At 48.9% G+C, this 16023-nt stretch overlaps 7 protein-coding genes across 7 annotated transcripts; 3 read left to right on the top strand and 4 right to left on the bottom strand.

Moving 5' to 3' along the window:
* Positions 1-331: 331 nt before the first annotated feature.
* On the bottom strand, positions 332-1387 carry FSST1_009149 (uncharacterized protein; the record flags this gene model as incomplete). Its single annotated transcript, XM_083226097.1, has 1 exon — positions 332-1387. One exon carries the CDS (start codon positions 1385-1387, stop codon positions 332-334), a length of 1056 nt encoding a protein of 351 aa, XP_083085110.1.
* Positions 1388-3221: 1834 nt separating this feature from the next.
* Positions 3222-4541, top strand: FSST1_009148 (uncharacterized protein; the record flags this gene model as incomplete). The annotated part of the gene is made up of 2 exons (XM_083226096.1): positions 3222-3290; positions 3495-4541. The coding sequence occupies 2 exons, from the start codon at positions 3222-3224 to the stop codon at positions 4539-4541; spliced, it is 1116 nt and encodes a 371-aa protein (XP_083085109.1).
* Positions 4542-4999: 458 nt separating this feature from the next.
* Positions 5000-5542, bottom strand: FSST1_009147 (cyclophilin-like domain-containing protein; the record flags this gene model as incomplete). The annotated part of the gene is made up of 2 exons (XM_083226094.1): positions 5000-5455; positions 5510-5542. The coding sequence occupies 2 exons, from the start codon at positions 5540-5542 to the stop codon at positions 5000-5002; spliced, it is 489 nt and encodes a 162-aa protein (XP_083085108.1).
* A 455-nt stretch (positions 5543-5997) lies between these two features.
* On the top strand, positions 5998-7753 carry FSST1_009146 (aspartic endopeptidase; the record flags this gene model as incomplete). The annotated part of the gene is made up of 2 exons (XM_083226093.1): positions 5998-6920; positions 6973-7753. 2 exons carry the CDS (start codon positions 5998-6000, stop codon positions 7751-7753), a joined length of 1704 nt encoding a protein of 567 aa, XP_083085107.1.
* Positions 7754-9020: 1267 nt separating this feature from the next.
* Positions 9021-9950, top strand: FSST1_009145 (4'-phosphopantetheinyl transferase family protein; the record flags this gene model as incomplete). The annotated part of the gene is made up of 2 exons (XM_083226092.1): positions 9021-9119; positions 9171-9950. 2 exons carry the CDS (start codon positions 9021-9023, stop codon positions 9948-9950), a joined length of 879 nt encoding a protein of 292 aa, XP_083085106.1.
* A 113-nt stretch (positions 9951-10063) lies between these two features.
* On the bottom strand, positions 10064-10981 carry FSST1_009144 (Alpha/Beta hydrolase protein; the record flags this gene model as incomplete). The annotated part of the gene is made up of 4 exons (XM_083226091.1): positions 10064-10393; positions 10445-10592; positions 10646-10817; positions 10864-10981. The coding sequence occupies 4 exons, from the start codon at positions 10979-10981 to the stop codon at positions 10064-10066; spliced, it is 768 nt and encodes a 255-aa protein (XP_083085105.1).
* An 826-nt stretch (positions 10982-11807) lies between these two features.
* Positions 11808-15926, bottom strand: FSST1_009143 (hybrid sensor histidine kinase/response regulator; the record flags this gene model as incomplete). Its single annotated transcript, XM_083226090.1, has 1 exon — positions 11808-15926. One exon carries the CDS (start codon positions 15924-15926, stop codon positions 11808-11810), a length of 4119 nt encoding a protein of 1372 aa, XP_083085104.1.
* Between the last annotated feature and the right edge of the window lie 97 nt (positions 15927-16023).

Here is a 16023-nt window from a genome sequence, read left to right as displayed (position 1 = left end):
TATATGAGCATCGGAGGAGATGCGTTCATGTTCGTTTTTGGGACCTTTGGCGTCTTATGTCTTCAATATTTTTATCTTTGCGCTCAACCACATTTAAAAGCTGTATATATATGTACGAGGCAACCAGTGTTTTTAACGATATAATTTGATGATGTCCAATACCTTTTATTGCCTTTATGATCACTCTTGTATTACTATATAGTATGTATAAACCCGGCTCTTTCTCCTTCAAGACATTTATTCTACCCTGACCATTAAATCGTATACTATCATAAAGCATACCTGTCCTCTTAAAGAACAGTTTATACCAGTTGTTATCCTAGTCTATTCTCTAGCTTCCGAAAGCTGCAGCAGGATAGGAACGATCCCTCTTCTTCCGTGCAGCAGAACTACTCCTAGAGCTTGCACCAGAACCAGTACCCCCTGAAGCTCCGCGGGGCGGTGGCGCGAGTCGACTGCTTGCCATATCATCAGGCAGATCGTTCCACTCCCTTTCGGGTCCTTGGTTCTGGTAGGATCGTGCAGAAGATGGCATCGGAGGTCGTGAGACGCCATTCTTGGGAGGGCCGGCGGCTGGTTCCATATTGGCGACAGCAACAGTTGCGCTGGCAGCGACAGAGCTTGAGGATGCTGAGGAGGAAGTAGGAATCAAGTTTCGAACAGAAGCACCTGTGGGACGACTGACTAGCCACGCGGAATTCGGGCGGAGCTTGAGATAGTAACCTTGGATGGGTTTGTTCTCGCGCTTGAAGCCTCTGCCTTCGTACCACTTCATTCCTTCCTCATTCTCGGTCCAGACATGAGCCGTGACAGCCGTCACATTTAAATTGGGGTCTGAAACAGCAGTGGCAACAATGTTATCCACAGCGGCGTTCACGAGCCCGAGCGATCGGTATGGCGAAAGGAGGCATAATGACTGGATGTATAGGTTGTGAGGAACATCGCCTGGAGTGTTGGGATCGAGAAGCGGCTCGACTCGACAGACAACACCACCGATAACCTTGGCATCAGCACCGTCATGGGCCCATGTAATGACTCGAGAGAATCGACCAGAGGCAGAGGGATCTACGGCACGCTGGTAGAAGTTGTCAGGGTAGCTGACGGGCAGTAGGAGGGCGTTGATGCGACGTAAAGCGTTGACGTCGTCGCCCGTGACGGGTCGGATTATCGCTTCTTGAGGAAGGGAGGTCGGTAGAGGTGGAATTTCGAACCCAGAGGTTGAGGTCGGGTCCGTGGTTAGTGGGGTGATAGTAGCTGCTGACGGAGGGGGAGGAGGAGGAGGAACTTTGGCGGCCGTTTGAGAAGGAGGAGGCGCATAGTTAGGCACCTTTGACGAGAAGAAGGATCGAATAGAAGTTTGAGAGGGTTTGGTAGACGGAAGCGACATGATTGCGATGTATGTATATATGTGTGTGTGTCTTTGAGAGGTAGGTATGTTTGTATATAAACGGACTCGGTACCTAGGTTGTCGAAGGAAGGGAGGAAGGATATAGAATCGAATAATTTAAGTTAGAGAGATTTGCGGTAAGGAAAGCGAAAGGCTGGGGTAAGCGAGACAATGATCCGCCCGAGTTAAGTAAACCGTAAAGGGTAGGTTGATCAGGAACAGAATGGAGTTATGGTTTCGTAGGAGGTATTCAAAGGGTTGAAAAAGAAATCTAGTCGAAACTGGAAAGGGAGGCTCTAATGCCAAGGTACGTAAGTAGGGGACACTAGCATGGATCATCCAATAAATCCCAACCAAGATGATGGGAAGAAGCCAATCCCACGTGAGAGATCTAGATTGAAATCGATCTTCATTCGTAGAGAGGAATCCAAGGTCCCTCTAAGCTGCAGTAGAAGCATTTTCAAGGTACCCGCCCCCTGAAAGTCGATTTGACATGTGGACTTTTTCTAAGGGGCTTTGTGAAATGTCAGATCCGACTGTATGGATACCTAAACGAATGTGTTAGACACAGGAACTTAGGAGGGATTCAAGTGCTGAAATGGTGGGTTTAGGAGGACATTCGGATAATGGCATAAAACAATTGTCTTGAGGATCAGTTACATCTATCATAAATCTCATGTTCTTACTCCTGCTTTGGTGCTATCTTTGGGGATAGACTCAGAGTCTTTTCTCATGCAATCCGAACCATAATGTTTACGATTCACTGTTGAATCGATGTTGCAAGGTTTATCGGTCGTGTTGGTCGTCAACCACATGTATTGAACTCAAGTAAAGTACGACTACTTTTATACGCCAGGAATGACAACTTTGACATGTTCCTATTATCCCGTGGCAGAATACCGTACATGTGCCAGTCACACCCCTGGTCTAACTGTTTAGAATCCTTTTCCGAAACTCTCAAAGGAAATCCCTTTCTCTTTGCTTTAATTCAGTGGCTGGCGCTAGTTGCTGTAAGTGCTGGTGTGCACCGGCACACGCTTGAGGCTCCAGAGTTTTCTTACTCTTCTAACTGCTTTTACTTCTAAACAGACTTCAAATTTACCCCTTGTTAATACTTATAATATCAACCTAGGGTTCACCACTTGTCGCTGCGCGAATTCACTTTAAAGTCTGTCGCTCTTGTCTTGATTAGCCTCAATTCTTACCTCTCACTTACCTGGGTAGTATTAGGCGGGTCTCGTCCATGGTTTCTCGCTCAACCCAACCTTCTTTTCTTCGCCCACCCAAACGCAAACGCTGCGCTGCATTAAGTGCCAGTACTGCCAATAACTACTACCCACCTCCTTACAGACAGAGAGACTGGGGAATAGAGAGCTTCAATTGCTCATTGTTCATCTCACTTCTCCCTCATTGTTGGCTTTTTTCCCCTCCTGCGATTTTCATCGTTTTACCCCAACCAAACAGAGTATCACTCGTCATTCTTACCCTTACTTGGGGGCTATCTCCTCTCTTACAACTAATTCTCGCACTTATCTTTCAGAGTCTATCTTCACTCGAGCTATTTCCTTCTCGTAGGAACAGCGCTGCACAGCAGTCTAGTCTACCTAGGTAGTCCACAGTACTACTGTACCCCGGGCTGGCCTGTAATTCCATTCCGTGCACACCCCCCTCCGCCCGGTTCGGTACAGTTCAGTTCAGTCCAGTACGGTGCGGTAGCTGCCGTTTCGCTCCTCGGCATCATTCATCACACGATTTCAGTTACACACCCTCCGCTTTGCTTTACTGTACAAAAACTCGTCGGCCCTGGCTCGGATTCAGGACACCCGGCGACATCATGAATGCTGGTACAGGTAGGGCAGGCGTCATAAGCGCCGGTGACGATGCTTCGCCTATGGATAAGCTGGTAAGTTATTTACTCTCGTCGCCTCTTTGCTTGCTTAGCAACCTCCCTGCGATGCAATGCGATCCTCACCACAACGTCACTCGCGAGCGCCATCATGTCCTCCTCTCTCTGCGCCCCCTATCGCAGCGACTTCGCATCAAGCTTTTCGCTCATCGCCCATCAACAATTCTATCTCCCAACTAATCGCTAATTGACGCTGCATAGGCACATGCTGTATTAGACGATGTGCTTTACAACGTTCTGAGCGATCTCTTGATGAAGACGCATCGCGAAGAGAAGACTGCCAGAGCTACTACAGCTGCGATTCGAATCGAGAAACTGGCTTCCGACGCGTCCGATGCCAACACACTCGACAGTAAACCTGATGTGCGGATAGAGACGGACGCTGCCATCTATGAGGACGGAAAAGTGTTGCTCAAGGGCAATCCACTCAAGACCACCGCCGAGATCCTCTGCCCCCGATGTCATTTGCCTCGACTCCTCTATCCCACTGACGGAAAAGGCGCCAAGAAGCCCGATCCCAGCATAATCTATTGCAAAAAACATCCCTATATCGACAAGCCAGGATGCGACATCTATGGGCAGAGTTGGGTTGGTCCGGGTCCTGGCCGAGGCAAGAAGAAGAAGGACATGGAGAAGAACAACACCGACTCTCCCACGCCCGAACAGCGACCGCCCAACGTGCTCTCCTTTCCCTCAGCCACTTGCAGCAAGTGCAAGCGTTGTATTCTCGTTACTCGACTCAATAACCACATGGGCTCGTGTATTGGCAATAGTGGGCGCAATGCCAGTAGAGCCGCGGCGCAGAAGTTGAGCAACGGCGGATCGCAGAACGACCCTACGCCTCCATCGTCGCAAAAGGCGACACCCGCACCGGGTTCTCGCGCCACCAGTCCAAAGAAGCGCGACGCCAGCGATGATGATGAGGATTCCGAGAATAGCCACAAGAAGAAGAAGATCAAGCCTACGTCCTCGGTCACGAAAAAGGTAATTCTGAAGACAAAGCCGAGCTTTAAGAAAGACAAACCCAAGAGCCTTTCGTCATTAAGTCAAGAACAAAAAGCCGACTACACTAATGGCGACTCGGTTGAAGTGGCCCCTAAAAAGGCCGTGTCTAAGGGAATCAGTCCTGTCAAGAAGCTCAAGATGAATAAACCTCAGCTGGGCTCACCCAAGCCAAAATCCAATCTCATCAGGGAAGCTACCGGGGAATCAGAATCTTCCGACACCCTTTCATCTCCACCCCAGTAAGCCTTTGCTCAACGGGTTTGGGCTTAATCGCATCTTGTCAGGTGCATCATGGCTACAATGGCGTCACATAAAAGCTGCATTTCCAACGCTCTGATGGCCACACCGATCAGCATACATTTATGGTTGGATACATAGAGGCAGGCAATACGTTACGCGACCAAGGAGGCACTTACTTGTCGTGGCCCTTTTTTTCACTTGTATTATTCTCATCAACATTGCATTGGCACGGCGGGCTGGTTGGCTAGGATGACCGGGACCGGATATTTACAGCATCCACGGAAAAGGGACCGGGGCGTTATTGGCGTACCAAGTATAACAATTGATACTTTCAGAATATGTGTGTAATCTTGAATGTGATATTTGCTCGTGTGACATGTAAGATATCTTGTCAGTGCTCCTAAACGCCATGTACCTATGCAAAGAATTTGTCTAATCCCTGACTCCTCTTCGCTTTTCAACTAGATCTGCTCCTCCTCTTCCACAACACGCGCCTTGACAATCTTGACTTCCTCAATTGGTCTGTCTTCAGGACCAGTCTTGACTAGACCCATCCTCTTAATGGTACCCATTCCAGACTTAACCCTGCCAAAGATGGTATGTTTGCCATCGAGCCAAGGCGTAGGCGCAAGCGTGACAAAGAACTGCGACCCATTCGTGTTTGGGCCCGCGTTGGCCATGCTCAAGATGCCGGCGCCCGTGTGCTTCAGACCCGGATCGATCTCGTCCTCGAATTTCTCGCCAAAGATGGAGCTTCCTCCGCGACCGGTCCCCGTAGGATCGCCACCCTGAACCATGAAGTTGGGGATGATGCGGTGGAAGATGGTGTTGTCATAGTAGCCGCGACGGACGAGGGTGGTGAAATTGTTGCAGGTCTTTGGGGCGTGCGAGGTGTACAGCTCAAGAATGAGCGAACCCTGCAGTTAGTTGGTTAGTGTCGCTTTTATAATTGGAGGTTTTAGGGGACGTACCATTGTGGTTTCTAGCACTATATTTGTTGTCATGATTGCTTGCTGCTGTATCAAAGAGAGGTGAAAGGATGGAATATTTTATGATGGAGGGGCATGAGGATAAGGCTGTCGCATTTTCTGACATTGTTCCTGGTGGCTTTAGTGGCTATCACCTAACGATTGGTCGTTGGAAGCGGATATTTGCAGCGGACCAATCCCTAATTAGTAGCGCATCTCAGCTTCAGGTTTATTGCATGTCAGTTCTTTCAGTCAACGTCATTCAATAAAATAAACACTGCATGGAGATAATTTCGTTAATTCTTCTTTAAGGCAGTTAATTCTTTTTGTTTATATTACCGTAAAACTATATTAGAGCCAAACAACACTGCATAAAGCTATTCAATATTGCGTTCGCTTTCGCTGAAATGTTATAGTCTGCGGATACCTACAAACTCAGAACACGTTGCTCTCCTACAACATCACCAAGACAATTACAAGCCAAGCCCAAAATGGCTGAAAACGCTACAGATACGGCCACGCTCGAGGGCTCTTTCGATACCTTGAACTCTACCATAGGAACGGGACAGAATTGGCTATCGGTTTTCTCGTACCTTCAAGATCAAAGCTTTCTCATGCTTGAGCTTAGACTTGTACTCAGCGCCGTCGGCATCATCTATCTCGGTGCTCACGCTGCTCTTCGCCGACCTCCCTCTGCAGCACCTGCGAAGAAGAAGAAGGCAGGTGATGAAGATGAAGATGAGGAGCGATTTGCTCAGGGATTGGAGCCATCAGATGCCATCATTTTCCCGCTCATGGCTGGTGTTGTCCTCGTTGGCTTGTACTACCTGATCCAGTGGCTCCAGGACCCCGACATTCTCAACAAGATTCTAAGATGGTACATGTCTACCATGTCTATTGCCAGTTTGGTGTCTATCTATTCTCATGGGATCGAAGTGGTTACAAGCCTGGTGTTCCCACGATACTGGCGGGGACGAGATGGGCGTTTGAGGGCAGTGAACCAGAAGATCAGATTTGCCCAAGTCTGTGATGATGCAGGTAACCCGACAGCAGATGTTTCGACAACAGGCAACCCCTTCCCTGGGATTTTTGCCTGCTTGGCGTTCTCAGATAAGATTCGCAAGTCAGGATGGGAGTTGCGCGGTCTTCTCACCCGACATTGGACTGTCAAGCTCTTCATCCATGGCATGGGCAAAGAACAGGGCAGAATCAAGCTTGCTCATGTAGTATCCTTGGTCATGGCCTTGGCTACAGCGCTCATCTACTCTTCAACTACATCGCCTTTGTTGGCCAACACACTCGGCTACGCCATGTGCTATGGCTCACTGCTTCTGATCTCCCCAACAGACTTCTTGACCAGCACTCTGATCCTTGTTGGTCTGTTCTTCTACGATATAATAATGGTCTTTTATACGTGAGTTGGCTGTCCGACCTCTCAGATTAAGCATGTTACTAACGGTTTCTAGCCCATACATGGTCACCGTCGCAACCAAACTGGACGTACCCATCAAACTCACTTTCCAGGCTGCGGAGCGCAAGAGTATCCTTGGTCTCGGTGACATCGTTATTCCAGGCATGGTGATGGCTCTAGCCCTCCGATTTGACCTCTGGCTTCATTACGGGGGCAAGATAAAGTACGAAAGCACCGACTTGAAGCTTATCGAAAAGGACCCATCCTCAGGAGCTCTTGTCATGAAAAGCGAAACTAAGCACAAGGAGGTCAAGGCCAAGTACGTCAACGTGAAGGGCAACTGGGGAGACAACTTTTGGACTCGTGGAGCTTTATTCCTCTCTGGGTCTAAGCAGGTGCCCCAAGACCTGGCAGCTACACGTTTCCGCAAGACCTACTTCTACGCTTCTGTCACTGGGTATCTCCTTGGAATGTGCGTTACCTTGGCCATGCTTTTGGTATTTAAACGCGGCCAGCCTGCACTCTTGTACCTCGTTCCTGGCGTTCTGGGTTCGCTGTGGTTGACGGGCTTGGCCCGTGGTGAAATCAAGCAGATGTGGAAGTACACTGAGGACGGAAGCCTTGATGTTATTGACGTGGTTGTTGACCTGGATGGCCATGGCAACGCTGTCAAGACAATCGGCAAACTCGAGGATGGCGTTGTCGATCTTACCAAGGACGACAAGAAGGAGAAAGAAGACGAGAAGAAAAAGGAAGAGAAGAAGGGTGATGGAAAGGAGCAGCATCGTGTCTTTATGCTCTCAGTTGATGCCGAAGAAGAGAGCAATTCGGAGTAGACTTTTGGAAAAGAGATCATAAGCAATGAGGTTTGAGCAAAAGAAGAGAAAAATAGACATCACTTGGCGCAACAGAACAAAGTACATCAGTTCAATGCTGTATGCCAACCAGGCTAGATTTCACATTCGAATTGCAAGTACGGTTTTGTTTGGCATTATCATTAACATTAATATTAAAATCTGGACTGCTTCACAACTGGAAATATTAATCATTATCTCAAGTGTCACTGTATCCATATCCATATCCATATCCACATCTTCGTCTGATCCTCATTCTTCGTAAGAAGACCAAAAAAGAGAGGAAGAGGAGTGAGAAAAAGAACTCTCCTCGAGTCTGTATTAGTTGGGAACATTGGCCACCACCAACGCTCCGCCAATCCCCTGCACCACGTAAAGGTTCAGACTCTCAGCAGGGGTCGGTCCATCCACCCAGTAGGGCTGTAGAGGGGAAAAGTCTCTGCTCCGGTCTGGGTTTCATCTGGGTTGTGTGTTGTGCCCAACAGTCGGCGTTAAGATGGGCGGGCGAATAGTAAAAATCGAGATTGTTGCACGTGAGGGGGGTGCCTTTGGCGTTGGCTTGTCTACCAGTGTTGTTTTGTGCGTATTGGATTATTGGACTAAACAACATGGGTGGTGATTTGGTGCAGGACGGCCCTTCGATTGGCAATATATCTCGCTTGGCTTGAGCCATAAGATAGGTGTCGTTGCTATGACCAGAGCGAAAACAACTCAGGCGTAAGCAGAACAAAACAAAGAAGATTGAGTAAAGTAAAGGTAGAAGTTAAAGTCGAAGAATAATTGAGTAAAGTGAATAGAAGTCCTCTTGGACATAGTAAGCTGTACAGATTTAAACAAGCTTACAATGCGGTGGTTTTGTCGAGGAGAATAGGAGCAGCAGGAATCTCGTCCCAGACTCGACTGCAAAAGCGGTCCTCTAAAGTAAATAAAAGGAAAGAACCTACTCTAAAAGTTCAAAATTCTCCAAGATGACATCTTGTTGGCCATCTTTATACTTGACCTCGATTCCTATAATTCCCGTTTACCCTCCGGCCCGTGTTTCGGTCGGGCCGTTCAAAAGACCCCACCTCCGACATCCCGGGTTTCGTCTTGTTCGGCTTCCGAGTCTCACTTTGTCTCATGTTTTTCCCTTCACCTACTCGATGACTTCACAAGCTTCGTGTCAACTCTCAGGCATAACTTCAAACGGTCATTCTTCCCGGCTAATGTGACGCGTCTCATATATAATCAAGTAATAATTGTATCAAGAATGAGTCAGACCCAGTCTTCTCCCACAGTCATCCAATGGGTTATCGACACTCGTCCTCTGTGGCCATCAGCCCTCAAAACTAAAGATCTTACCACCAGTGTAAGTGTTTCATTCTCAGCCTCGAACCTGATACTCATTTCTTCCCCTCAGGCTTCGCGTGCTCTTTTCCTTCTCACTGTCGAGGAACAAGCCTCTGTTCTGAGATATTATCACGTTCGCGACGCCAAGCTTGCTCTCGCTTCTGCACTTCTTAAGCGCTATGTTATATCTCGCTTCTGCCAGGTCCCCTGGCCTGAAGCCAAGACTACTCGAGACGCCCGAACCAAACCCGTGTTTATCTCGCCAAGCGGCGATGAGCCACTCATCTTCAACATCTCGCATCAGGCTGGTCTCGCAGTTCTCCTAGCCGTCCACAACCCTCCCGAGGGACTTGCTGTAGGGGTGGATGTTGTTTGTCCATCGGAACGTAGGGATCGCGATCTACGTAACCTAGCAGACGAGGGGTGGCCGAGTTTCGTCGATATGCATGCCGATGTCTTTGGTCCTGAAGAAGTTGCAGCACTGAAGCACATGGAGCCCGGAACACCCATATCCGAGCGGGATCGCGCATTGCGCTACTTCTACGCGCTTTGGTGTTTGAGGGAAGCCTACGTCAAGATGACAGGAGATGCCCTTCTAGCGAGTTGGCTAAAAGACCTTGAGATGCGAGACTTTGCCCCGCCTGAAAATGTGCGAAAAGTCCAGGAGGTTTGGCTTAAAGGGAAGAGGGTTGACGGAGTGGACCTGAAACTCATGTCGTTTTTAGGGGAATACATGATATCGACTGCCGTGAGGCATGGGCTCAACGGAGAGACTATTGAGTTGAAAGACTTTCAAGCTCTCGACCTAGAGGAAGTATTAGAATTTGGAGAGAATTTGGCCAGTTCATAATTTTCACTTTCACGAGTGTAGCAATAATGATAAATGACTACATCACCGATTGTTGTAAAAGATTATTTGGTATTTCCATCGGTCATGCATAAATACGTTACATCCCTTGACGTTTAGAAGTTCTTACCAAAGAACTCAACAACGGTCTTGTAACCCCGTTCGTACTCCTCTTTAACACGGGAGTCACTAAGATCGGCACGAGCGGCCATCCAGCCATGGATCTGATCTTTGAAGGTCTCAACGTGCTTGGCCACCTTAAGGTTGTCCTCAAACTTCTTGACCTCTTCTTCCGGCTCTTCCTTGGAGGCTAGCAGCATGGTAGGGACAGAGAGGCCCTCAGCGTCAGAGGCATCAACCATGGCAGGGTGAATTTGGGCAGCAATGGAGAAGGGATTGGAGTCAGCCTTGACACTAAGAGCGACGACTTTGCCACCCCAGCAGTACTGTTCAGATTCATGTCAGCCATATAATCTCGTCTTAACAAAGTTACTTACACCAAGGATACCGAACTTCTCAATGGAAGAATCCTGCTCCTTGACAGCCTTGACGTAGTCGGAAACCTGACCAGCAACCTTGGGAGGAGGGTAGGTCTCAAAGAACTCGCCAAGCTGCTTCTTTTTATCATCATTGTCTGGTGGGTAACTAAAATTTTGGTATTAGCCTGCTTCTACAAGCATTGCAATCTTTGCTCTCACATCTCAATGGGGCATGGGCTGCCCTTGAACCAGTCAGGGATAAAGACCTTGTACTTCTGATGAGCGTCACTGAAAGCGAGGATATCAGCTCCCTGAAGAGTTTGTTCGAAGTAACCAAAGATGTCGTAGATCACGACGATGGCCTTTTTCGCATCAACAGGACCGGTAACATCTGCCCGTGTTAGTGGTGCCTTTTGTGACAAATGTCGGTCTCGTACAGGTCTTGTAGCCTCCAATCTCCTTGTAGGTTCCCTTGGCCTCGTATCCCTTGGTGACAACAGGGGGTATGTTGCAGCAAGCCTCGCTGTGGCCGTGGGACGCGGGCATAGTCGACATGATGGGCGATTTGGTATTGATCACGCAGTTGCTGGTGAGCTATGTGTTAGCGATATTTCTGTTTCAAATGGGGAAGAGATGATGAGAAATCTGCGTCAATTGGAAGGGAATACTATGCTACAACCTACATGCTCAATTCTGGAAATGTGCAGAAACAGAAACAGAAACAGAAACAGAATCGTTAATTGTTTTGCTGGCGATGTTGATGGAATTAAATGGAGGGCGCGAGCTCTCAAGACTGCGGGGAGGAGGGGCAGTAGCTTGAGACCGGGGAAAGAGCCAATGATGTCACGATTCATCAATAAAGTACCGTACCCGTCATGTCATTCATAACTCTCTCTAGACTAGTCTCGTCTAGCTACAGTCTATCAGCCCGATGGGTATGATCCAAAGCTCAGAGATAAAGAAACTCACGAACAAATCATTGATCAGGGTAATCAAGCTTTGAATATGATGATTTATTTCCTTTGTTCTATCCTAAGAGGCCATTGAAAGCCCATCGCTTCACATGGCCAGCCGTTAACGCTATCCTATTGTGACCTCAAATGTCGAGGCCAGTCTGAAACTCCGTTCCGTAACCCTATGCAAGCAAGAGCCAAAACTCCTTCCTTATGCCGCGTGTTATTGTTTAGTCAACCCCTGTACATTGACGAAAACCATTGCTTTTATGGCTCTGCCCCAGACAATCTGGGATGGACGGCATCATGCTCGGATATCCATCTGCCGTCTGTCTATATTCCTTAGCCCATGCCAACATCAGCCAGCCAGCTCATCCTCGTCTTAAACAGGACCGTTGCTGTTTTCCAGTCCTTCTATATGATATTCGTTACCTTACTGGGGAGTTTGGGCTGAGCCCTCCCATTCGTCGCACAACTACCTGCATCTTTTCAATGAGCTCCGGGATCCTGTATGGTTTTACCATCACATCATCACACCCAGCTTGTTTGGCTTCCATAACTTGCTCGGGCCGGGCGTTGGCTGTGACTGCGATGATTGGCATCCGGCCGCCTGATGCACAAAAGATCTCTCCCTCCGCTTCTAATTCACGAATTATTCGTGTGCACGTTAAGCCGTCCTGGACAGGCATCTCGATATCCATTAACACAAGATTAATGGCAATGGGAAGCGAATGTGTATTGCTCCTCCCTGAACGACCAGCGACCCCATTGAGACCAAGTTCTGGAACAGTACTCTGGCGCCTTCTCAGTATCTCGAGAGCTTCGACTCCATGATTCGCGACATCGGCCATGAAGCCCCGATCTGTCAATCCCCGTCTTGTGATCTGCTGATTGATGAGATTGTCTTCGACAACAAGGATCCCATCTAGTCGAACGTTTCCTCCCGGATTCTGATGTTTTTGTAGGCGAATGTCGCGGCAGTTTTGCTTGTCATCAGCCGAGTCGACATCACTGCCACCCGTGATTAGCCTGGCCGCAGCGGCAGCAGCCAGTGCTCCGTTCCTGGAGGCTTCGCTCGGAACATATGCCTCAATGTAGAATGCAAAAGTCGAACCCACGCCAGGTTGACTCAAAACACCGATCGCTCCGTTTTGAAGCTCCGTCAACCGGCGCGATATGAACAACCCAAGGCCAGAGCCTCCGTATTTAGTATGTGTCTTGGCGCTGGCTTGGACAAATTTGTTGAATAGGCTGCCCATCTCTTCCGCCGTTAACCCTTGGCCGGTGTCCTTGACCTCGAACAATAGATACACAGCCTTAGTCCGTTCTTTGAGTGCTGGCTGGTCGTATTCTTCCGACACATCACAGAATCGAGGAATGAATTGGACAGCTGTCATGTCTTCTCCTGGCGGTGTCAATGATCCTTTAACGCCGAGGGTGACGTTGCGCGTGGTACCGGATTTAGTAAACTTCAAGGCATTCGTAAGAAGATTGATGAGGACTTGCTGGACCCTGCTTGGGTCAAGATCGAGATAGTCGTAAGCGAGATCCCTGTACGACTTATCGACATATGAAGTCAGCTCAATATCGACACGGCGAGCCTCCACTTCGAACATCTTGAGCGCCCCATTGACAATTTGGATCGGGTCTACCGTGCAAGGAGTAACGGCAAGTAATTTTGAGTCGAGTTTGGACATGGTAAGGATATCATCGACAATGCGTTTCTGGTGTTGAGCACATGTCACAATAGTCTCTGCATTCTCGATGCTGTCTTCCAGAAGCTTTCTTTCTTCGGCCGATCGTTCCCCTATCCTTCTTCCTTCGCCGCTGGTACCGTTCCGTGTTGGCGTAAGAGGAGCAGAGTTGTCACTAATGTCCTGTACTCTCGCAAGGGAGGCGATAATGGCGTCAGTGCAGTGAAGTATAGCGCTCAATGGGTTCCGCATCTCGTGCGAGGTCATGTCAATAAAGTTCTCCTGCTGTCGTTTGGATTCGATAGCCTCTTCTTTGCGGAGTTTCTCTTGTTCCAGTTGCCATTTCTGTACCGAAACATCGCTCAAACAGCCTGTGAAAGACTGGATCACTCCGTCTGAACTCTTGACTGGCATGAAAGTAGCAAGAACCCATCTGGGAGCGACAGACGTATTGCCATTGCCATCTTCGCTGACCCAGCCATTACGGAGGCGGAATTCGGCCGTTTCAGTGCGCCCGGACTCTATCAGTTTGTCGAGGCTTTCCTGAAGAATATGAAGGTCCTCCTCGACAACACATTCTGGCCAGGGGCGCACGTCTACTTTGGTGAGGTCAACTTTCTCCAAAGCCGTTAATTCCCAGAAAAGGTTGTTTGCACTAAGAAGTCTCCCATCCATGCTGACATCGTACATTCCAACCGTAGCAAATTCGGCAAGCCGCTTGAGGTTCTCCGCTTCTTGCGCTCGTCTTACGGCTTCCTCGGCAGTATCTTTTTGCACTGTCACATCAGTCAGGCAAGTGAGAATTCGGATGACGCTGCCGTCTGGTGCTCGTTCGGCTTTAGTAGAAGCTAAAATATGGCGCGAGACTCCTTCATCCATTACAGGTAATGGTCCGGCAGAGGATCTGAAACTTGGCGGTTCTGTCGTGTTCTCGGTCCGAGCTATACGGTACTCAAAAGTGACTGTGTCGAGCTCTTTGACATCTTTGTATGCTTGCATAACTTTCTCCTTGTCCTCTTCGAGAACTGATTCGAGCAACGCGCCCTGTGCGATCGGGCCTTTGGGATATCCAGTAATGCGATGCCAAGCGTCGTTGGCAAACGTGATGTTACCCTGGTTATCTACAAAGCACATCCCTACAGGGATAAACTCTGCCACCGCAGTGAAAGTTTTCATTGATCTCTCGGCTTCTTTGGTCTGGTATTCCAGCCGTTGTGTGAGCATGGCATTGTCATAGGCGGCCTGCTCAGTAATATTGCGCCGCCGGCGTGCCTCTTCTTCCAGAAGGACTGCTGAAGCCAAAGAGCTTGTGAGCTTCTGGTTTAGTAGTAAAATGAATTGTCGATAGTCGTTGTCGTATGGGCGTCGGGGATTTAAGCCCAGAAACAGAACACCCATTACATGCTCTTCCTTTGTAGGTCGAACAGGTAAGACAACGGCCGCTTGGCAAGGGTCGCCGAAGCCGCGCCATTCTAATTCGCGAAGCAAATCCTTTGGCAATGTACCATCTTTAGTCTGTAAAAGTAATGGTTGGCGCTCATTCAATGACCGTCGTAAGATAGATGCCATGCCATCATCTGTATCTTTGAGCTTGAGAACCGAAGGTGCAATAGCATGCCCTAGTGGCACACCAAGAGAACCCTCAAGCCGGCAAGTCTTCGAACAATCGTATTTCGATGATGTGGAATCGACGTCGCCCTCCTCTACCGAGTATATGAAGGCTAAGGGAACGTCGTACGCCGGGTTCCATCGTTCCAACTCTTCAATCATCCTGGACCAGTAGGACTTGGCGTCTTTTGTAGATACTAGAGCCTCGCCAAGATCGAGAAGCATCTTCATTCTTCGTTCCCATAGTCGTTTCGAAGTCATCTCGAGTAGCGAATGCTGAATACCGAGACAGTTCTTTTCGTACACAATAGGAACCATAGAAGACTTGGCATATGTCTCTTCAAAAGCTCCGTCGGCTTGGGGTATAAAGAATTTGGACTCGTCTTCGGCGTTGGAATAGCTTTTCATGGGTGAGGCTGTCATTTCATCGAGCCGAGTCTTCAACTGAGGCCAAGCTTCGGTAGCAGGCCGACCCAGAAGTTCAGGATGTCGTGCGCCGCAGTATTTGGAGAATGCTTCATTGTAGACGGTGATATATTCGGGCCCCCAGTAAAGTGCCACGGGTCGCGAATCAGAAACAAGCTGGTTGAATGTGTATTGCAGCTGAGCCGGCCAGTCTGCCATAGGACCCAGCGATGTCGACTCCCAATCCACGCTTTGCACCACATCAAGGAACGGCTCTGCCTCAGAGTCGGAAACAGGCACCATGAGGCCTGGATTTGATTCGTCGCGATAGACCATGGGCGTCTTGCTTTCCGATTTTCTTCGGGATGGTAATCGGGCATTGTCTAATGGTGATTTCTGGGGATATTTTCTCGTTTCCTCGCCTTGTTTTCCTTCTATTCGAACTTTGCGCGGAGGTTCTGACGAGGGTGGAGTTTCATTACCACTCATGACCACCCATTGGCTTAGCACAATGCTCCGAGTCCAGAAGACGCCGAGGTATGGCAAGGAGTGTTGCGTGTTTGTCATTGCAGGGCCTGCAGCATCGCCTTCAGAGGCCGGCGCAGGTGGTGGGTTTGTGATCCAATTCCAGAATGGAGAATGAGAAGCATCTTGAGGAATGAAAGAAATTGACTGGTCGAGAGTATGCAAATTTTGCAGCGCAGGGTTTCGGTAGAGTATCTTGGCGGAGGAATCGTGTATGCAGGACGCTTGCTCGGGCAAGGCAACGACGAATGTAGGTCGAGGGTCAGAGGCGACGAGGTCTACAAGACCGAGATTGTGAAGAGCTGACGGCGGCATTGGGCAGGTCAATTATGCCGAGACCCTGTTAATGATGGGCAAAGGAGCTGTGAGTTGTTTGAGCCGTTTTGAGATTGGGGTCAAGATGGAGAGCGAG

Source organism: Fusarium sambucinum, chromosome II (genome assembly GCF_050947815.1).
Source record: "Fusarium sambucinum isolate potato_lamoka chromosome II, whole genome shotgun sequence".
NCBI lineage: Eukaryota > Fungi > Ascomycota > Sordariomycetes > Hypocreales > Nectriaceae > Fusarium > Fusarium sambucinum.
Note: the sequence above shows the minus strand (reverse complement) of the source record. Positions and strands in the feature narration are given on the sequence as shown.